General features: G+C 40.9%; 1 protein-coding gene across 2 annotated transcripts in view; it reads left to right on the top strand.

Moving 5' to 3' along the window:
* Positions 1-22,682, top strand: part of LOC147012657 (lysosomal-associated transmembrane protein 4A-like) — a 31,456-nt gene that overhangs the window by 4,531 nt on the left and 4,243 nt on the right. The window contains exons 2-6 of one of the 2 annotated variants that reach the window (XM_085853712.1): positions 9,306-9,408; positions 14,642-14,715; positions 17,687-17,806; positions 18,377-18,460; positions 21,770-21,862. In XM_085853712.1, coding sequence (XP_085709838.1) covers positions 9,306-9,408; positions 14,642-14,715; positions 17,687-17,806; positions 18,377-18,460; positions 21,770-21,862 — 474 coding nt within the window. Of the gene's footprint in view, positions 1-9,305; positions 9,424-14,641; positions 14,716-17,686; positions 17,807-18,376; positions 18,461-21,769; positions 21,863-22,682 lie in introns of both variants that reach the window. The other variant, XM_085853711.1, reaches the window with a different exon arrangement.

Genomic DNA, 22,682 nt, shown 5'->3' with positions numbered 1-22,682 from the left:
GTTTGTGGATTTAGAGAAAGCTTATGATAGGGTGCCAAGAGAGGAGTTGTGGTATTGTATGAGGAAGTCGGGAGTGTTGGAGAAGTATGTGAGGATCGTGCAGGATATGTATGAGGACAGTGTGACAGCGGTGAGGTGTGCGGTAGGAATGACGGACCGGTTTAAGGTTAAAGTGGGATTGCACCAAGGATCGACTCTGAGCCCTTTCCTGTTTGCAATGGTGATGGACAGGTTGACGGACGAGATCAGACTGGAGTCTCCATGGACCATGATGTTCGCGGATGACATCATGATCTGTAGGGAGAGTAGGGAGCAGGCTGAATCGAGCCTTGAGAGGTGGAGGTACGCACTGGAGAGAAGGGGAATGTTAGTCAGTAGGAGTAAGACGGAGTACATGTGCGTAAATGAGAGGGCGGGTGGTGGTATGGTGCAGTTGCAAGGAGTTGAGGTGGGGAAGGTGGATTGGTTTAAATACTTGGGATCAACTGTCCAAAGTAACGGAGAGTGTGGGAGAGAAGTGAAAAAGAGAGTGCAGGCAGGATGGAGTGGGTGGAGAAGAGTTGCAGGAGTGATTTGTGACAGAAGGGTAGCTGCAAGAGTGAAGGGGAAAGTATACAAGACGGTAGTGAGACCAGCTATGTTGTATGGTTTGGAGGCGGTGGCGCTAACAAAACGACAGGAAGCAGAGCTGGAGGTGGCAGAGTTAAAGATGCTGCGATTCTCGTTGGGAGTGACGAGGATGGATAGGATAAGAAATGAGTATATTAGAGGGACAGCGCAGGTCGGACGGTTTGGAAACAAAGTGAGAGAGGCGAGATTGAGATGGTTTGGACATGTGCACAGGAGGGAAACGGAGTATATCGGGAGAAGGATGTTGAAGATGGAGCCGCCAGGCAGGAGGAGAAGAGGAAGGCCAAAGAAGAGGTTCATGGATGCGGTGAGGGCGGACATGCGGGTGGTTGGAGTGTCAATGGAAGATGTGGAGGATAGAGCGAAATGGAGACAGTTGGTCCGCTGTGGCGACCCCTAATGGGAGCAAGCTGAAAGAGGAAGAAGAAGATATATATATATATATATATATATATATATATATATATATATATATATATATATATATATATATATATATATATATATATATATGTGTGTGTATGTTTTTTTTATATATATATGTATCTGTGTGTGTATCCAGTATATGTATGTTTGTGGGTCTAAAACTCTTCCCTCGACCTGCTAATTCAGTATTACCGCTCACATACCTATAAAGGGTTAGAGGCACTATCGAGTGATTTAAAAAAATAAAAAAATCAACCCTGTTTTATTTTGTATTTTATTTATTTTGCCTGAAACACTCCCCGTGTAGTGGACAACCGTTTAGCCGTGTCTGAGGAAAAAAAACAAAAAAAAATAAATCGACACACGCAAACTTGTGCCTTCCAGTAGAGATTAACTTGATATGGAGGGCTTGGACTAATGTCGTCGAGGTCATGCACGCTCGCCTGGGTTCGAATCCCGACCCAGCGAGAACCTGTCGTCCCATTGTTTCACATGCAGGGTGATTCATCGATGTGTGTGCCGTCCCTCAAATGGACGATGACCCGGGCGGCCCGTCTGCCAGCATTAGTTTGTGGTCGTAAAAGATCCCACGGTGTCCTTCGAAGATTAGGCGAGTTTACATATGTCCTGCACTTACCTTTGTTGAACGTCACGCCTGGCCAGCCGGCTCGTGAAAGTCCATCGTCCATCCCAGAGACTTGTGCCGTCCCTCGGATGGATGATAAATGAGGAATCCCTTCTGCCTTGCTTCCCCCAGCCAACACCACAAGAACGTGGGATTAATTGTGGCCGTTAAAGAAGACAAATTTGACATTGAGGGGCATTTCATAAGGGCTCTTTATTGGGGGGGGGGGAAGGGGGTGGAGGGGGTTGAGGAGGTGATTCAAATAATTTTGGTCACTGTGACTCACCTGTTAAGTTTGGAGAAGAGGTGAACAGATTTATTTACTTTTCTCTTGTTTGTTTGTTTTGGCAGCCGACCTATCCCATGAGTAGCTTGGAATGTTTATGGGCGAGCCTTTCACTCACAATCATCAGAGTGAAACAAATTAACCCTTTGGCTACCAGTTTACCCTCCATGTGGATCATCACCAACCTCTTGTAAATGACCGTTAGCTGTTATTGTAATGTGGCACATGCTGAGAGAAAGTAAATAAAACCACCACCACCACCACCACCACCTGGTGTGACATTCTTGTTCGTTTTCCCAACAAAATGTTGTTTACGAAAACGAGTAACAAGTTTTTCACTCCTGTTGAAAAGCTCGTAGATCAACCGTGTGAAGAACAGACGTGGAACCAACATTGGTGAAGCTGTACATGAATTACAAGGCCAGTGAGTGACACGTCACCGTGTAATTTTAGCCTGTGGTTATAGTCCTCGGATAAGAGAACAGGCCAATCTGATTACAGGACAACAATCATTTCTCATCTGCTTCATTGTAGTGTTTTTATTTTTTATTTTTATTTTTTAATTTATTTAACTTTTTTAACTTAATTTTTTTTGTCCTTGGAGATGGATAAGCCACGGTGTAGTTGTTGGGATTCCAGACGTTCTCTGTTTTGTCAAACTTGGCAATGCCTTGAGTTTGTGCTTGGACAATTAGATTAGTAACTCAAGTGAACACTTTTATAAACCTTTACACCTGCACTCGAGTTTGTCCCACGTCGATGTTTAAGGCAATGCCGTGAATAAGTGAGGCAGTGGTTCGGGTCGCTTTGTCTTGTTTGTTTCTCAATTGACTTGAATTGTGATGTCACTTCCCCGATTGTTCACATTCTGCAGGCGCAGCGAATCACGTGCTCGTGCGAAGAGAATGTCAAACCTTTTCCACAAATTAAAGATTTTTTTCGGCGAAACATGTTTTGAAGCTTACGTTTCTTTTCACGTCATCGTTTGACCTTTCGAGTGCACAAATTTTTTTTTTTCTTTTTGCTCAAGATCTTTTATTGGTTGTAAAGGATAAAACATAACCTTTTGATAAAAATTTGAGCACTACATTAGAAAGTCAGTGGACTTCTAATGTAGGGATGGCATGGACACTCCATAGATTTAATACAACTCGACCAAAATGGAAACTTATCAACCGATTACAATAACCTACCAGATACCGCCTTGCTTTCTCACTGCGGTTCATATTTGTTTGACAACATGTGCTGTCCATTTGTTGGTTTCCTTAAATGCTGAGTGAGTGTGCACCTTTCGTATTGCTTGCAACAGTTTGTCGGTCATTGCTCTAAAACAGACCCAACCTGCACAGTATTCGTTTCCAGGTTCACTTTTCTCCTTCATGTGTGCAGTTTTGTATCTGTTATAGAAAGTCTCCCTCCAATCTTGTCTCTTCTTAGCCTTGCCCACTCCCAAGGGGATGGAAGAGTCTGTTAAAAGTTATTGTATTGGTGTGCGAGTCTGCACGCAGATACACGATCATAATATTAATTAATTCTCCGATACACCACAATCTATAAACCCCCGGCGAAGCTGTGCATTGATAAATGAAGTACTGTACTCCATATTGTAGACAAACTGACGTGTAATTTACATCCGCCACCGAAGGTGAAGGAGGTTATGTTTTCATTCCTTTCTGTCTTTGTTTGTTTGTCTGTCTTTTTGTCTGTCTGTCTGTTATGTGTGCAGGATATCTCAAAAAGTTGTGGACAGATCCGGATGAAACTTGGTGGACAGGTTGGGGGTGTGGCAAGGACGAACTGATTCGATTTTGGTGAAGATCCGAATACAAGAATTGTTTAAATTTTAAAGTGATTCCACACCATTGAGAGATGCGGCCAAAAATGATATGCAGCACGGTTTCAAAAATGTGTTGGGCCCGATATGTTCTCATGGCAGAGGTATGCGCTCTACTGAGTGCCCTTCTAGTTTTTGCCTGTGGTTTTCGCTTCACGCACTTCAAGTGCTTGGGTCGGAAATGGGCTAACCTGATTACAGGATGATTACAGTTTCGAAGCTGTTCAGTGTAATTCTGTATTGTTTGAATACAGCACTCCACTGTGTCCCAGTAGTCTGTTCTAGCAGGAATTTGAAGTTTGTTCCACGGCGCTGGCAATAACTCAACTGCTGGAGAACGTGGGGTCCTTGGAGCATCCACCAACGACGAGTGCTGGCAAACCAGTCCTCCAGTTCAATGTCCTCCGAGGGACGAGCACACGCAGAGATGCCTCACCCTGTCTGTGAAACTCCAGGATGGCAGTTTATAGCCGGGTCGAGGTTCAAACCCAAGCTAGACAGCTTTAAGACGATACGTCTCTGCTCTCGTAGCCTCCAAATCGGTGAAAGTTCCATCAATGAATTTTCTTGAGGGAAAAAAAGTGGGCAAACTTTCCATGTTCCCGTCTGCATTATTCTGAACGTTGATATTGTCCCGATTTGCTTATCCGAGTCATTGGCAATCACCCCAAAGGCATCTGACGTAATATGCTGATCGAATGAGTCATCGTGGGAACATGGGGATTACTGTATTCCACCCATCCATCCATTGGGACCGTACTCTGTGCAGAGCATTGGTGCTGCCTAAGCAGTCTCCTTGATTATTGGACACAATCCTGGACGGGTTGCCACTCCGACACAGGATACCAGCAAGCTGGTACTCATTTTTGCCAACCTCAGAAGGATGACAGGCAGAGTCAACCCCACCTGGTATTAATTCAACAGCTGAGCGGGATTTGAACTCGGGATCCGAGGATCCCAAACCCACCACCCTCACCATTAAGCCAAACACCAGGCATATTATTGGACTGCGTATAAAATAATTTCTGTAATGTTTTTATTTTATATTATGGTTTTTTTTTCTCTCCTTTTCCTCTCTTCCCTTTGTTCTCCCGACACTTTAATTATTAATTACCGAAGGTGGACAGAAGTTGTTTTCACCCACCTGTCTGTCTTTGTGTTTGTCTGTGAGCAGGATATCTCAAAAAGCAGTTGACAGATTTGGACGAAATTTGGTGGACAGGTTGGTTTGTGTGTTCTGCCATTAGTAAATATCCAGCATGAGAGCACGGTATCCTAATCTGTATGTGGAAACAATAGGACACATATTTAAGAATGTGTTTGTAGCTGACAGTGGTAATTCCCCTCCCCTTCCGTTGTGTCGAAATCCCCCTCTTCGTCCCGAACCTTCTTCATGAAACTATTAGATTTTGGTGACTATCTGGATCCGGACACTAATTAAAAAAAAAGAAAAGTTATTGAACTTCAGAGAAGGGGCCAACAACGATATACAGTGGAGCACGATATCTCAAAGTTGTGGGCAGGTTCTGATGAAACTTGGTGGGCAGGTTGGGTGAAAAACAAGGATGAATCGATTCGATTTTGGTGAAGATCTGGATGTGAGAATTTTTTTTACATTTTTAAACTAATTCTTCACCATCGAGGGATGGGTCCCAAAAATTATATATATGTATATATGTATATATATATATATATATATATATGTGTATATGTATATATATATATATATATATATATATATATATATATATATATATATATATATATATATATATATATCTATATGTTTATATATATACACACACACACACACACACACACACACACACACACACACACACACACACACACACACACACACACACACACACACACACACACACACACACACACACACACACACACACACACACACACACACCATGATATATATCATGATATTTTGAAGAGTTGTGGAGGAGTTTGTTTGGTGACAAGAACAAGCCAGTTAGATTTTTGGAGGTCTGGATCCAGATCCGGCTTATCGGTGGAATACAAAACGTACATGGTTTGTTTATTTGGCATTATATCCCCAGCGCATCAAACGCGTGACCATTGGGAGTTTGGTGCCAACTTCGTAGAGAGGTGGCCTTGAGTATACAGCCAGTTTGCCGTGGGTTCAGTTGCTCTGCCCATCTTATTTGACGGATGACTGGATATAGTGATGGATCCTCCTTAGTTTTCTGTACCATGAAAAATGAAGCGAAGACTGTTTGGGCTTTCCCGGCTTTCCTGGTGGACGATGTACAGTGTCTTTTGATGGTCCCCACTCAATTGGGGCATTGTGCCTGGGGGCAGATTTGACCATGTAACCACTCGGTTGTCCGCCGTTACCTTGGTTCCTCAGGATTGGGATCCTGCACACTGGTCCAAAGCTGGTGACCGTTACAGTAGTGTAACCAAAAATGCCCCAGGTGACAATGTGAGCAGTTATTTTCTTTAAAATACGTGTTTAATTGGATGGTTCCATATTCGTGTAAATATGTTTTGTAAGGATCGAATACGTTTTTATAAAATAAAAATCAACCCCCCCCCACCCCTTTATCATCAATTTAAAACGTTCTTTGGTCAGCCACGCATTGGTTTCTCGGCTGGCGCCGTGCCGAATGAACTTTAATGTGGTGTGTGGGTGTTTTTTTTTTTTTTTTGTTTTGTTTTTTTTTTTTGTTTTTTTTTTGTTTTTAACAAGTGGCCAATGAGATTTCAACTTAACTTCTCAACCTTGCCAGCCAATGAGGGGGAGGGGTGATGTCATGCAGTGTCATTTTAACTACACTTCCCAGAGCAGCCAACGGTCAGTTCAGTGGAGTTGAGATGGTAATCCTAAAGCGGTCCGCATGACGTGTACCGGTTCTCAACCAAACTTTGCATGAGATTCTGCGAAAGCGCTTTAGCAAGCTGATCAACCTGGAATGACAGATGGCTGCTCGTCATGCCATGTGCTTTAATCAGGAATTGAACGATTCCAAGTCTCTCAATGAACTTGCCCGAGCGGTTCACCTCAAGCTCGTCATGAGTGGGGACAACGTCAACATGCGCACATCGTAGCAAAACAAGCCGACAGCACCGAGATAAAGTGATGGCCTTGCTCGTCCACTCTGCCCCATATCATTGCTAACCCCCCCTCCCCTTTTCCATTATTTTCTAAATTAATGAGTGATAAGATGGGCAAAAGAGAGAATAAAGGGAACTGGATTAAGCACATTGTCCTTGGGGCTTAATATATATATATATATATATATATATATATATATATATATATATATATATATATATATATATATATATATATATATATTTTGAAGTTTATGTTGGTTGAGCTCAACGATTTCCCTTTTCCTATGAATAAATGTTTCTATTTGGTTTTATTCTATCTCTATCTCTATCTCTATCTCTATCTCCATCTCTCTCTCGTTTGTACACATATGGGTAAATTGGGTTCAATCTGGCAACCATAAATGTTAGTTTTGTGCTTTCATGTGGCTCACATGTGAAATTTTGTGAGCCTGTTGTTTATTATCACCTTGGCTATTGGAGTGATTTAAACAGATTAAGATGGCCGGTCACCTTGTAAATTGCTCGGCTATCTTTCTGAGGCTAATTACTTGCCACTAATTTAGTTTATCCTCATTATTTAAATTCCTGCAGCTTTGTGACTCGCTGAGATATATATATATATATATATATATATATATATATATATATATATATATATATATATATATATATATATATATATATATATATATATATATATATATATATATATATATATAATCTTTCTGGACCACGAGGTGGAACTTCTTTGACTCTTCCTGACCACCGTCCCTACAGGCTGCCACGCTGTGCATAAGTTTGTGACCCATCAGGTTGTGAAGCAACTACGAACGTCAATTCGAATGACCAAGTCTGGCAGGGTCCACTATCTTCTTAAATGTTTACCTGTCGGTTGGATTGGCCCAACAAATTAAGGCTTGTAACCTCAGTGTGCACCGGTCTATTTATTATGTTTGGCCGAGCAGAACCGTGAGTACGCACTGGCTAATCATGGAGCTGAACACTGGGGCAGAACTTCCTGTCTAGCTAATAGTGCAGACTATGTTCGACCAATGTGGAAAATAAGAAAAGTGAGCAGGCCAGAAACATTTAACAGTTTAACAAGCACATTTATTCAACAAGTACAATAAGGCTTATTCAATCAGCATTGGCAGCTATTTACGATAGCAATCATTAGCATGTATTAACAATGGATGGACAGAATCACAATGAAAAGGCACAAGAGAACAGTAATTATTCTTCAAGCTTACGGAGTCCACTTACACGTTCTTATTTATGCTAGACACAGGATATGGCCATCAATCATTCCGGAGGAAGAACAAAGTATCGGGAGTGCAGAGCGTGGGTACAGCTCCCTCTCACCTCACACAGATGTGTGTAAGCTCGTCCAGCGCGTAAGCTCGGAAAGTGTTGCAGCATGCAGACTTGCACAGCTTGCAAGCTCGTGCCGCGTGAAGATTTTGGCAGTGTGGTGTGGCGGTTGTTTTAGATGTGTTATGGAAAAGGATTGAGGGGTAGGTTTGAAGGACAAAGAGGGAAGGGTAATGAATTACAAGGAGTTACTGGCTTGAAAGGTGAACATGGCAAGGGACAGCCATGGACATAAATATGGTGAACATACACAAAGGAAGGAAATATATCTCGAAAATTTGTGTTTGCATATGGGGATCTTTTCCCTAACCACCACAACACCACCCCCCCCCTTCCCTTACCAGATTCGTCCCAAGTCTGCCATTGCTCGTGTGAACACTACAGGTGTTGGTCCCCCGAGTACAGTTTACCTACACATCCCTGAGTGTGACATTTTGTTTGTACAAGGAAAGTTTCATACATGTCCCCCCCCCTTCAAAAAATAATTAAACCTAATGTGTCCATTTACTCTACTCATTCATATGATGTGGTCAACTTGCATTGCACATTTCTAAATTCATTCACTACATCTAAACACATATCCAGGTGGGTTCAAACACCACATAATTTACACCCTACTCTGGCCCAGCATCTGCAAAAATAAAAAGGGGGAGAACGCTCTTCAGTCCTCTCCGGGCAGCAAGTTGTCTGTGACATGGTCCTTCACTGTTGAAGACAGTCTATGGGGGCTTATTTAAAATAAAAATAAAAAGGAGTGAAGGTTTTGAGGTCTTTGAGGGTCTTTAAAAGCTGAGGTGGTACATGAAAACACCCTTTGGACAATCCCTGAGTTGGACTTGGTCTGTGTGCCAAATGTGGTGGTTCTCGGCCCAGCGGTCTTTGCAAAAATACTCGAACAGACAGATGACAAATTTTGTCTTATTTACCACTGTATAAGTGAATTATAATTGTGTACCCATCAAATTTTCACCTCAATCGCGTCTGGATTGCTGTTCATGGGCTTGATTGTTATGTAATGATGTCCTATCTCTTTGCAGGCCATTCATGCTGCTATTACCGTGCTACTCTTGGTTTTTACCTTTCACCCCGAGAGCTTCAAGAATTACCAGACGAGCATCACACCAATTCCTTATAATGAAGGTCGCATGGAGTGCGGTTGGTTTTTATCTTAGCCCCTTGACCTAGTTGGTTAAAGCAATAAAATTGAATGTTAAACCATCCCCCCCATTCCCCCCCCCCCAATCTGTTTGGTAGAAGGGTGAGTGGAGGTGCGGTGGTTGTGGGTGGGGGGGGGGGTGGCTTCATGGTAACTGTAATTGCTATTTATTTTTGATTTACAAAAGCAGACATTGTGGAGCCATGTGATATCAGTACGTCAGGTCTGAGTGGGACTTCTGAACCACCGATCCCTGCTGGCATCATAGGATTTGTCGACCGATCTTTATCTGAGTAGATGAGGATGCAGCAAATGCATGGAATTTCTTGATATTCTTTACTTTCCTGTGGATCATTGCAATGGCGTCATCGCTAGCCAATCCTATTTCTTAGAATCCCCGCAATGAAACATCACCTCTCTCGCAGGTGTGGGATTGTTTAGACAGAATAAATATGCAAGCGCCTTCATGATTGTCATTTGGAAGGAAAATTGTACCCCATTGAAAAAAAAATACCGTATACATCAATAAAAATTTGCATGTAAATTAAAAGTTAAACCCTTTTCCATCCCCATTAACCCACTCCTCCCACTTCCTGTCTTCTTCTTTAGTTGCCTTTCCCCATCCTTTATTATTATTAAGTTTAATTGGATGTCCATTTTGAGCTTTTGGTTTGGTCATGTCTTCTTGGGAGAAGTTTTAAGGGAACTCGGTGTCCAATGATATCACCTTCTGCTTCCATGTATCTTATTGTTCTCATGGTAGTATTCTAACCTGAATTTAAATCGAGGTCATTGTCATTGTCTGTACCCTGTCATGTAAAGACCTCTCCCTGCGGTACTTCATAATGAGCGCTTCGTCGCTGATTCTAGTCTTTGAGTTCACCCTAACCAACGTTTCAAATGCTCGCTCTGGGATTTTTGAAATCCGGTGGCATTGTCAGAATTATATAAGGGCATCAAGATTTGCACCCTCCTGAAACCAATCAAGTTTGAAGGTGTCTACATTGTCATCTGTTTAATTTCTGTGTGCACAATCTTAACCACTGCTGATCCAAACTCCATTTTATTTGAGTGGAACTTCTGAACCATATCTTATCTACCCCCTACATTATTTGTCTTCTGGTTCTATGTTGTTCCACATGCGCTGGTTCGCAAGTACCTCCCTCCGGCTCAACAAGGCTACATTTCTCGGACAAGATACGTTGTGTTTTACTGTATTATTTTCATTCCTGTGTTGCTGGTCATGTTTTTGTCCCTTATTTATTTATGTTTTATTATTATTATTTTTTTCTTTTTGAGCCAAACCATACCTTGTTGTCATGTGTCCCTGGTAAAGTCCAGCCTACTTCTGTAGGACTGGGCTAGTCGGGTTGTTGCTTCTGTCTACATTTATTGACCCCCATGTGCTTCATTTACTCTCCTTTTTATCCCAAGTATTGTTGCTTCTGATCCCTCAGCTAAATCTTTTTATTTATTTATTTATTTAGTTTTTCCCTCACTTCCCCCCAAAAATACAAATAACAAAAAACTCTTCACTCCAAAAAAAAAACCGAACTCGATCTGTCGTGTAGATTTACTCCATTCCCTATCCCTTCTTTTCAATATCCCCAAACTGAATAAAACTTTGTAAAAGCTCCGATTTATTAAAAACCACAATGCTTCAAATATGTATATTTAAATGACCTGCTCTCCTGACTACTGTCAGGAACAACCCATTCATTCTGGTTCTTCATCAAAATCTCTTCTTCTCTTTCACAAAGCTTATTCCACAAAACCTTTTCATTCCTAAACGCTGGGTTCATACAGCCCCATTTTCACTGTGCTTTCAATGGAAAACATTATTACCCACCCATGAAGTCTGTCGCAATGTATCCCGTTTAGGAATCATGAGAAGTCCATTTTGCAGAGGTTGTGTGCACACAACATTCAAATCCACTTCACATCCATTCATGCTGTCAAACCCTTCCATGTTGGTCCCTGGGCCTCCCCCCTCTCTGCTTCTCCCCCCCTCTCTGCTTCTCCCCCTCTCTGCTTCCCCCTCTCTGCTTCCCCTCTCTGCTTCCCCTCTCTGCTTCCCCCTCTCTGCTTTCCCCCCTGGGCCTCCACCTCTCTGCTTTCCCCCTTGGGCCTACCCCTCTCTGCTTCCCCCCCCCCCCACTCAGGAAAAGCAGGGAAGGGAATGGAGGGCAGTGAGGGGGAAAGGGGAGACGAGGGCAGCGGGAGGAAATGGAGGGGGGAGACTAGGGGGAAGGGAAATGGGGGGAGCAAGAGAGAGGAGGGGAAGAGATGACAGAGGGGAGGGGGTTTCAGTGTGCATGCAATGCTTCAGGCTGTGAGGTTTCATAGTTTTGGACACACACCTCCACACTTCCACAATCGGGGATTGCAGACCCTTACCAAAACTTTGTGTGGTGTATTTTGTGTGACGTTTGTGTACTGGTGTGTTACGTAATTAAGAATATACATAACTCTTATTGCCACTTTATAACTGCTGGCAATGATGACCAGGTACCAAGACGTCCCGCTTTGATGCAACCCCGCTTTGATAGGACACCTGACCCTGACCCATGACATTTTTAATGATTATTCAATTGAATTTAGAATGTGATTAAAATAAATTAAATTCAAATCAAATGAAAGACCAAATAGGTACAGTCCTGCATTGGAGTAATCAAAAGAAACTCAAACAAGCAAAAAGCAAAGATGAAGTGATCAGGAGGAACCTGGATAGGGTTCACATTTCAGCTGCAACTCCTCTACCCTCAAATCATCCAGACACAGCCAAGTGAGCCTTATTTAAAATTAAAAAAAAAAGACATAAAAAAAAATTAAAACTCGTATCAAAAAATTAAATAATTCTGGTCGCCAGACCATGTGTCCGATCAAGTTGAAATTTAAAACATGTATTCCCCATCCCGACGAGATAATAAATGTGAAGTTTCATGTCGATCAAGCGGTTTAAGAGAAAACATTGATTTTTCTTCAATATAGCTGCCAAACCATGTGATGTATCAATTATTCCTTTACAAACTGTTGCATCCATGGCTTGGGGAACATTTGTGTGAAGTTTCCCCTCAATTTATCCAGCCATTCTGGAGAAGATTTTTTTTCCAGGTTTTTGGGTAAATCCAATATGGCTGCCAAACCATGTGACCTATGACAATACGTGTGAACCTTTTGTTTCTCATCGATAGGTGGTATGATGCCTGGTGTTTGCTTGATGGTTGTGCTGGTGGGCTTGGGATCCTTTGATCCCGAGTTCATATCCCCTGAGCTGTTGAATTAATATTGGGTGGGGTTGACTCTGCCTATCATCCTTCCAAGGTTGGCAAAATGAGTGCCAGCTTGCTGGTATCCTGTGTTGGAGTGGAAACATACCAAGGATTGTGCCCAATAGACAAGGAGACTGCTTGGGCAGCACCATTGCTCTGTACAGAGTATGGTCCCAATGGATGGATTGATAGCTGGTCATTCGTGTAAAGTTTTGTCTCGATTTGTTAAGCCACTTCAGAGAAGTGTTTTTTTTTTTTAATATATATTTATTTTTATCTTGCCAAAACGAAGTTTTTGCAAGATATGTTCATCAGCTTGTGTTTTTATTTTTTTATTTTTTTTTTGTTTGTCTGTAATCACGTATAAAAAAAATTCTGCAGAGCACAGTTATCATTGGAAATTTTTGTAACTTCGCATATCAGAGGCCGAAAGAGGTTCCTTTCAGCACATAAAATTTTGAAGGTCAAGGTCAAAGGTCAAGGTCACTGTCGCAAATCAGGGGAGTCGACGAAACCCTTATTTTTTGAGTAATTTTGATCGGATCGTCTTCAAACTTCATGGGAATATAGTTCATGGTCTCGAGCTCAGCTGATTAATTTTTGGTGTCAATTGGCCTTGACCTTCATGGTTAGCGCCTCAGGTCAAACATATTTGACCCCAAGGTCAAATTTTCAAGTTTTAGGAACCATATCGTGTAGTACCTCAAATTGAACACCTCGATGAGTGCTTTCTAGATATGTCAAGCTTGAGACATTATGACGTCATTTGGTGACGTTATGAGGCAAACGCATATTTTTCATGGTTACTCTGTAGAACGATTCTCATCGGAATCTCTCGTAGGCAGATATTCCTCAAGGAGTCGCTCCTGGTGGATAGCAGATCTGTTCACCTCAGTGTGACCTTAAAGAAGTCACATGTGGTCAACTTTTGGCAAGATACGGGTCACCCTGCGGGTGACATTGGTTTATATTTTATTTTATTAAAAAAAAATAATATGGATGCCGAATCACATGACCAATGTCATAAAAAAATTTTCTGTGGACCATTTTATCCCTAGATGACCTTCAAAATTTTCATACTTATCACATGTAGTGTTTTACATATGCAATTATGATGTCATAATGAAGGCACCTTTGATGTCATAAAAATCACACATTCCCCATGAGTACTTGCCATGTGCCAAGTTTCAATTTTTTTCCTTGGTATGGTTTCAGATGGAGGGCCAAAGTTTTCCCTTCTTCCAATATGGCTGCGACGCCACGTGACCTATGACATCATAATTGTCAACAAAACATTCACCACGAGTAGTTGCTCCGATGGTGAAAATTTTGTGTGTCCGACGAGCGGTTGCGGACAAAAACACGAAAGTTCTGTACAGACAGACGGACGTACCCAAATGCAATCCCCTCTCCTTGGGCGACGGTAAAAATTATTTTGCACAGCTAATGAAATTAGAGGGGTGAGGGAGGTTATCGACAGGTCTGCACTACTGGGTTCTGCCTGCTATTACTGCGTAACATATGTCTGTCTGCCTTTACCTTTTTAATCGACTTTGTTCTGGTGTGACATTGATTGTTTTGTTAGTCGTGAATTGCAATCGTCACGTGACTGCTTTGATGCGATTAATTATCACGTGACCAAGGGTTGACGTTCATGTGATGTTTCCCTTCACCCTTCTCTTCATAATCTCCATAAGTGTGCATGTGTGCATTTTTTTTTTTTGTGTTTGTTTGCATTGTTCATGTATTTTTTTTTAGTCCCTCAATTTCATTGAATGTTGCACACATTTTGGGAGGTGTACAAGTCTTGCATGTTGAACCTTGGGCCCTTGGAGGTGCAATAAGCCTGATGCGTCAACTTGCTTTGCAGGTGTGAATGTTTAAAACATTTTTATTTGCTGTATTTAATATTTTTCACCTTTTGCTGTTTTGTTTTGTTTTTTAGACACCATGTTTCCCATTGGAGTTTCTCTCTTTGTGATGGTAATCGGTGCCATGATGATCTATGGAGCATTCACTGTGAGTGAAATATAAAGATTTTCTCAACTTCTGGTGGGAAAAATGACAGAACATGCTTTTTGTTTTGGTTGGGGGGGGGGGTAAGTTTTAGAAGAGTCGCCACCCCTCCCCTACTTTATCCATGGTGATGACCTTGATCCTTGCTTTCCAGTTTTGTATTTTTTGTTGATGTTGAGCTATCTGTGTATGTTTGGAATAGCCACAGAGTTTTTGAACTGGATTGCAATCGTTCTCCATTCGTAAAAAAAAAAAAAAACCCAAAAAACAAAAGGGGAATAAATAAACAAACAAAAAATTATTATTTATTTATTTATTTTGGATGCATTGTCAAGGCATCCTTGAGGGTGAACTTTATGAGGGCGAACACGCAGAACATTATAACAAGAGTTCCAGGAGACAAGGGAGGGGGGTGGAGAGGGAAGGAAAAAAAACTGTAGAACAGAGACATGAGATCTGAGGAAGGGAGAGGGATTTCCAAACAGTCCTTTTGGAGAGACATAGTGAGAGTGTGAGATTTATCAGGGTTGAAAACCATGTTGCACGTGTTGGACCAGCTTGTGATTTTATCCAGATCTGCAGAGTGAAGAAGCTGCTGCTTGCTGATCTGAGGAATGACAGATGGTACAGCAGAGGGTGGAGTCATCAGCAAAGAGATAAAGAGGATTTTCCAGAGAGTCGGAGAGATCATTGATGAAAACCAGAAAAAGAACAGGGCTCAGAACACTGCCTTGAGAAACTCCAGCCTGGACAGGAAGAGGGGATGAGAGAACTCCATTTAGGGCCACACGTTAGCTGCGAGAGGAGAGGAAATCTGCGAGCCATGAGTGGAGATTTCCTCGGCTTCCATAGGAAGAGAGTTTGGTGAGTAGGGCAGGGTGCCAGACCATATCGAAGGCACACGATATGTCATGAGATATGGCTCTGATTTCATGTCTGGCATTGAGGATCTCCCTCCATTTTTGGGAAAGCAGAAGCAGGATATCCAGGGTAGAGTGACCTGGTCTGAAACCAAATTGATGATCGGAAATCAAGCCATTGGAGAGGAGGAAGGATTTAATGTCTGAAATGATGATGGATTCCATAACCTTGCTGATGGGGAGAAGGTTGATTGGTCTGTCGTTGCAGGGATCTGTTTTTGCACCTTTGTTATGCAGAGCGGTAATGTTTGCTGATTTCCAAGCAGATGGCAGATGAGCAAATGAGAGGGTGAATGGAACAGAGAGAGGGTGAGCAAGAGCAGCAGAGCAGGTTTTTAGGACACGTGGGCTGATGCTGTCTGGACCGGTTGCAGAATCTGAATCAAGGTTTGACAGCAAGCTCTCCAATTTGTCATAAGAAAAGGACACAGAGTCCAGGGACAGTTGGGTGTGACTGGGTAAGGTGGGTACAGAAAGCGATGGGTTTCGGACACAAGATTTAGATATAAACACCAAGTTTAGGCATTCAGCCTTTTCACATGCGGTATCAGCAGTGCGGCCATTTGAGGTAAGGAAGTGGATGGAGGGGGAACATACAACAGAACAGATTTGATTAGACACCACCAGGATTTGGAGAATGGAGAGAGAGGTTTGAGAGTTCATATTTGAGATTAGAAAGATGTTGTTTTCTGGCTCTCCTGAGGGTAGACGCACACTTGTTCTGAGCTTTACGGAAGGAACTGAGATTACCCTCAGTTGGGTTCGCTTTCCATGAGGCGAAAGCAAGTTGTAAGGATAACTACCTCAAGAACCGGAACCGGAAGTCAGGATAGCACAATGAATTAAAATTTGTTTGTATCTTGCTGCATTCAATATGTTCATTCAGCAATTTCCCAATACCACTTGAGAATATTCACCCCCAAACTTGAATTTAACCTCCTCCATGCATGATTGTTGGCTTTGAAGAAGGCTCTTTATAGAGGTTGTTTTTCATCATCTCATACTGTCTTTGATTACATCCAAATAACAAATTTCACTCTTATTTCCAAAACAGCTTTGACTCTTGGTCAGGTATGGGAGCATGTACCAGAGCAGCACGCCCATCGTCCAATTTATGTTTTTTGTTAATATTTTAGCCTTTCAGTCTTGTTCCCTTTTCATAATAGGTTTATAATACAAAGTGACCTTTGTACCATTGATGGATGTACAACAACACTTGAGCCTTCTGCCAGTTCAGTCGTCAATTTAACGCTTATCTTCGATCTATTCCTTAAGAATATTATATATCTTCAAGTATTGCTTATCCTTGTGAGACAGCTTTTTGGGTCTTCCACTCCTGGGTTTGTCCATTACAGCAATGTTTCTTTGTGCTTGTTCATTGTGCTTGGGATACCAAACCTTGAAAATCGAATGATGTGAGCTATTTTACTCAATGTTTTTCCTTCTTCATGCAGAAACAATTTGATGGTCATCTAACACTGAAATTTTAGCCATTTGTTTTCAGCTAACAGTTAATCCTGATACATCTGTATTCAGCAGTACAAAAAGTGGGCTTTTCGCTTTGTCGATGCATCGAGAGGAATACCTGATGTTAATGATGATGAACACCTGACAGAGTCATCAATTAAAGTTGATTGGTAAATGTGATCGAATAGCTTCTCAACACTTCATAATAGCTGTTCATGTGTCGTTTACTTTGAGTTGTGGATCACAAGTTTTTGAAGAGTTGGATCAATTTGAATTTAAGATTGCTAAATGAGAAGCTTGGTTTCTTCTCACCCAAACTAAGCTGTATTGATAACAATCAACATTGTTCTAACAGTAGAAAACACTGGTGGAGACTTTCAGTCAATTGTTAATGCTAATGACATCCACATATTGTAACTCCTGTGTGTCTTTTATGTTAAGTCTTTGTTATTGATATTTACTTTGCCATTTTATGGCACAATCAGGATTTCTCTGCAAGAAATTAATTATTTGATGTTTTAATTTCCCTGTGCACCTGTTGATATGGAACTAATACTGTATGTGACTTTTGCCCGACCTTGTTGCAGCACCGTTCTGGTTGGCTCGTACCTTTCCTCTGCTACCAAATGTTCGATTTTGCAATCAATTGTTTCATGATGCTTGGCTTGCTGAAGACCCTACCCACATTGAAAGCTCACACTCACTTGGTAAAACATTGTTGTTTCTTATGACTTTTCTTTTGTTCATTTTGTTTCCTCTGAATTGCTCCATTTGTGAAATATTTGCGATCATTTGTTTTGGTTAACTTCTTGTTTTAAAACCTGTTCGTGTGTGTTCACTTCCAGACTTTCAGTTTGATCACGTACTGTAACGTGTAGCCAAGTTGTGTCATTGAAGAAATGGTCACTTGTCATGGTTGTGTAATTGTATGAATTTTAATTGATTTATATATTTTTTAATATCTGTGTGGTTGTCAAATGTTTTGTTTGTTTGTTTTGTTTTAAATGTTTGTGTGTGGTTGAGACTGTTTTCTTTGTTTTACTGGAAATGAAATGGGAAGGAAAATAAATTGTTCTTTGAATAACCCCTTTCACTCTCCCTCGACCTTTTCTCCTGTTGCCCTCTTTCTCTTATTTCTAACTTGTTTTCTCTTTCTCCTCTCCCTCTCCCTCTCTTTTGTCCCCTTTCTCTTTCTTTCCTCCTGTCCTCTTCCTTTTAAAATATCCCCCCCCATGATGAACCAATAAATACTATTCACTGTACTTTTGTTTTTCCAGTACAAAAATGAGTTGTGGGATGTAAATACCAACTGGCTCATTGCGTTCCTGCTTCTGATTTTTGGCCTTATTCTGGTGTTGAAGGTAAGAGATGCCCATCTCTGCATTTAAAGCTCATTGATATCCAAATACATAAATCATGTTCAAGCCTGATCTGGTTAAAACACTTGCCTCAATTACTTCTCATTTGGGTTGTCATATTTGAAGAGAGAGATCTTCCAAATTAAAGAACTGGTGCTTTGATGCACTGGATAGCTTTTGAAAGTGCTGAACAAGCAAAAAGAGCAGAATCTGATGGATGATTGGAGGTAATGTTTACAGGGCTCCTCGTTCTCATCATGAAAATTTTCAACAATGTCTAGTTTTATCTTGATGTTATTGCTGGAGAAAATAAACATATTTAATGAGATTTTAATTTAAATTTGCTTAATTGTTCTCATCAACCCACTGATGACTTTTAACACTTTTTATTCGTATGGATTTCATCCCCTGATTGACCAGCCAACTCGCATTACCCCTAAAAGTACTCCCCTTATCGACAATATACGAACCAATAACAATGATTATACTTACGCAGATATCGTTAATATTGACATTTCTGATCACTTACCTCCATGAAGGGACTTACCTCCATCTCCACTTACCTCCACCTCCACTTACCTTACCTTTCACTTACCTCCATGATCACCATGAAGGGGAGTACCCCTTCATGCTTTCTAAATTATATTTCTGTTCAAAAGAGTTATGTCATGAGAGAAATAGACTATAACATCTTGTGTTCTTTAACTGCAGATATCAAATCCATGGATTGGGGGGGAGTCTATAAATGCCATCAAGCTAACTCTGCTTACGATCATTTTCTTTCTCTTCTCACTAACTCTTTCATTCGTCATTTCCCACTTATTACGAAAAGAAGTGGAAGAGGAAAGGCCAATCATCCATGGTTCACCCAGTCTATTCTCAATTCTTGTAGTTACAAAAATAGGCTGCATCGGCGCTTCATACATAATCCCTCTGAGAATCCATCCATCCATTGGGACCATACTCTGTGCAGAGCGTTGTTTCCTAAGCAGTCTCCTTGGCTATTGGGCACAATCCTGGATGGGTCGCAATTCCGACACAGGATACCAGCAAGCTGGTTCTCATTTTGTCGACCTCAGAAGGATGACGGGCTGAGTCAACCCCACCTCGTATTAATTCAACAGCCGAGCAGGGGTTGAACTCTGGACCCAAGGATCCCAAGCCCACCACTCTAGCCATTAAGCCAACACCAGGCATGGGCTCTGAGAATAATGGATGACATTATAATAGTTACTATAATCTATTAACCACTACTATCCGACTTGCCCAAAAAAATTCCTACATTAATAAGTTTAATATGAATAAAAATAACATGAAGAATACTTGGCGTGAAATTAATAAAATTCTTGGCAAAGGTAATAAAGCGGATAGTCCGGAAAATTGCTCCGATGGGCAGGTTTCCTCCAATCCTGGGGATGTTGCTAATTCCTTCAAATATTATTTTACTAACATCGGTGCATCACTTGCTAATAAAATCTTACCAACTAACATGAACTTCAGGGACTATTTGCACAACTCCAATTAAATCATCTTCATCTTTTCTTTTCTTTTTTTTCCTTGTACCAACAAATTCTTTTGAAATAATTGAGATTGGCAGGAAGCCCAATAGTGCCACTAGTTGTGGCTTTGATAAAATTCGTTCTTCTGTGATTACGTGTGTCATATCTTTTATTTCTCACCCCATACATTCAATCTATCTTTTCTTACTGGTTATGTTCCTCTGAATCTGAAGGTTGCTATAGTTACTCCCATTTAAAAGTAGCGATCGACCGGTCATTCACAATTGCAGACCCGTATCTGTTCTTCCGCGTTTTTGTAAAATTTTGGAGAGACTTGTTTATAACTGTCGAACCAAATTTCTCTCGAAATTGAACATCATTTTCGATCAGCAGTTTGGTTTTTCATCGTAAACACTCCACAGATATGGCTCTTATTCATACGACAGATTTAATTTCAAATTCCCTCTCTGACAGATTATATACCGCTGGTGTTTTTATTTACTTGTCCAAAGCCTTTGATACGATTGATCATAATATTCTTCTCTCCAAACTTGATTTTGATGGTGTTGGAGGTTGTGCTCTTCAATGGTTTAAAGACTATCTTACTAATAGGTAACGATCTACAGCTGTGAGAAGCTCTAACTCTTCTTGGAGAGCTGTCAGCCATGGAGTTCCCCAAGGATCTATACTTGGGCCTCCTCTTTTCCTCATATGTTAACTATATCTACATACCTGTTATTCTTTATTATCTTAGTTTTTTTCTCTTTGCTGATACAACTATCATCAATTCCAATCCTAGTTATGACTCTCTGATCAGTACTCTTAATAGTGAGCTCATTAATGTTTCATCCTGGTTTAAATCAAACAAACTCTCCATAAATTCCAATCAAACCAAGTGTATGTTCTTTAGAAAATCCACCAAACCTCTGTCTGACACCATCTCTTCTATCTATATGGACATTGAACCCATTACTTTTGCTCATTCAATGAAATTTTTCGGTGTTACCTTGGATGACAAACTTAACTGAACTAATCACATTTCATCAACTGCTCGAAGATTGTTTCTTGAAACACGGGCGTACTGTCTAAACTGCGTACCTTTCTTCCTCCTTGTATTTTATTCTCCCTTACCTGAGCTATTGTAACATTGTCTGGGCACACTCGAGTAATAATCAGCTCCACTCGCTCTCAGTTATTCAAAAGCGTGCTGTCAGGATCTGTACCCTCACTCATCCACGGGACCACACTGCACCTCTTTTCACCAAACTCAACACATTGACACTCTTTGACATTCATAAATTACATACAGGGGTATTTATGTACAAGCATCTCAATAATCATCTTCCACAAGTCTTTTCATCGTACTTTACAGCAGTCCATGATATCCACACTCCATTCGCAAGATCACTTATTTCTACCTTTTATTTGCACATCGTACTCTATTAATACACTACGTTATTATGGGCACGTCTTTGGAATAGTATTGATGGAGCAAGAAAGGCACAGTCATCTGTGGGTCGGTTTAAGTCTCCTTATAAACGAAATTTGATCTCCCATTATTCCTTAGTTTTGGTTGAATTTATTGTTTGTTATTTATATTGTTAGTCCATAGGCATATCAATACAAGTCTCTGCTTCTGAATACGTCTCCGTATTTACCTCGGTCGGTATGTGTTATTTTGATTGTATCCTTCCGAGTTCACCAAGTTTTGCAAATTTTTCTTTCACTGCCAGGCTTGTATTGGCACCGATGGAAATAAATGTTTTTTTGAAATGATGTTGAAAATGTTTCTTTATTTCCATTCCTGTCAAAGGCTTACTTCATGTGCTGTGTCTGGAACTGCTACAAGTACATTGTTAACCGTTTTTCAGCCAATGCGCAGGTGTTTTCTGACCGCAATATAGAGGTGAGATCATTCTAATGTCCTGTCTTTTTATTTTAATTTTATTATTTTTTATTTATTTGTTTTCAGAAATGTTTTGTTGCACCAATTAATTTATTTACTTATTTATTGTCGTTTTAATTTTATAATGTTAATGAAACTGACACATTTTCGGTGATGGGTTCACACAGTTTTGATTTGTGCTGAGTTTCTCCCCATAAAAAAAAAAATTATATGCATTTTTGAAAGTTGTTCATTGGTCACTTTTCTGGTGTACATCAGATATACAAGCATTTTACCAAATGACAGGTTCAGCATTATGGAGTGACCATGTTTTCTTTGCATTTGAGTTTCGGAAGATTGACATTTTGAAATGGTTTTGCCGTTGTGCTGTTGTTTGTTGTCTCCTCTCTCCTCTCTCCTCTCTCCTCTCTCCTCTCTCCTCTCTCTCTCCTCTCCTCTCAAGATTGAGGCTCATTTAAGAGTGAATTGACACGTTAAAGAGGCAAACGGGCAGTGGGGCAACTGTTAGACATTAAGGCCCGGTCACACCTTGACGTTTTAGCCAGCGATGGCAACGTATTAAAATGTATGTAAAACGCTGGCTTACGTTGAACTTTTGATGTTTTTTTTTTTTAAAGATTCGGACGTATTCATAGCGACTTGGTCTTATGTATAACGCATTGGTAACGGACACAGAACGTTTCGTTGTGTTATAGATAACTTATACCAACGAATGCTGAACCTGTTGTCGGCCTACACAACCGATGCCCAACGATAGTCTAACTTAGGCACAGCGCGTTGCACGCATCGCCGACGATGTCGTGACGTAGCCTATTAAAAG

The sequence above is a fragment of the Eptatretus burgeri genome, chromosome 14, assembly GCF_056783735.1.
Source record: "Eptatretus burgeri isolate ZD-2024b chromosome 14, Ebu_testis_v1, whole genome shotgun sequence".
Lineage (NCBI taxonomy): Eukaryota > Metazoa > Chordata > Myxini > Myxiniformes > Myxinidae > Eptatretus > Eptatretus burgeri.
This window is presented reverse-complemented; position numbering and strand designations above follow the sequence as displayed.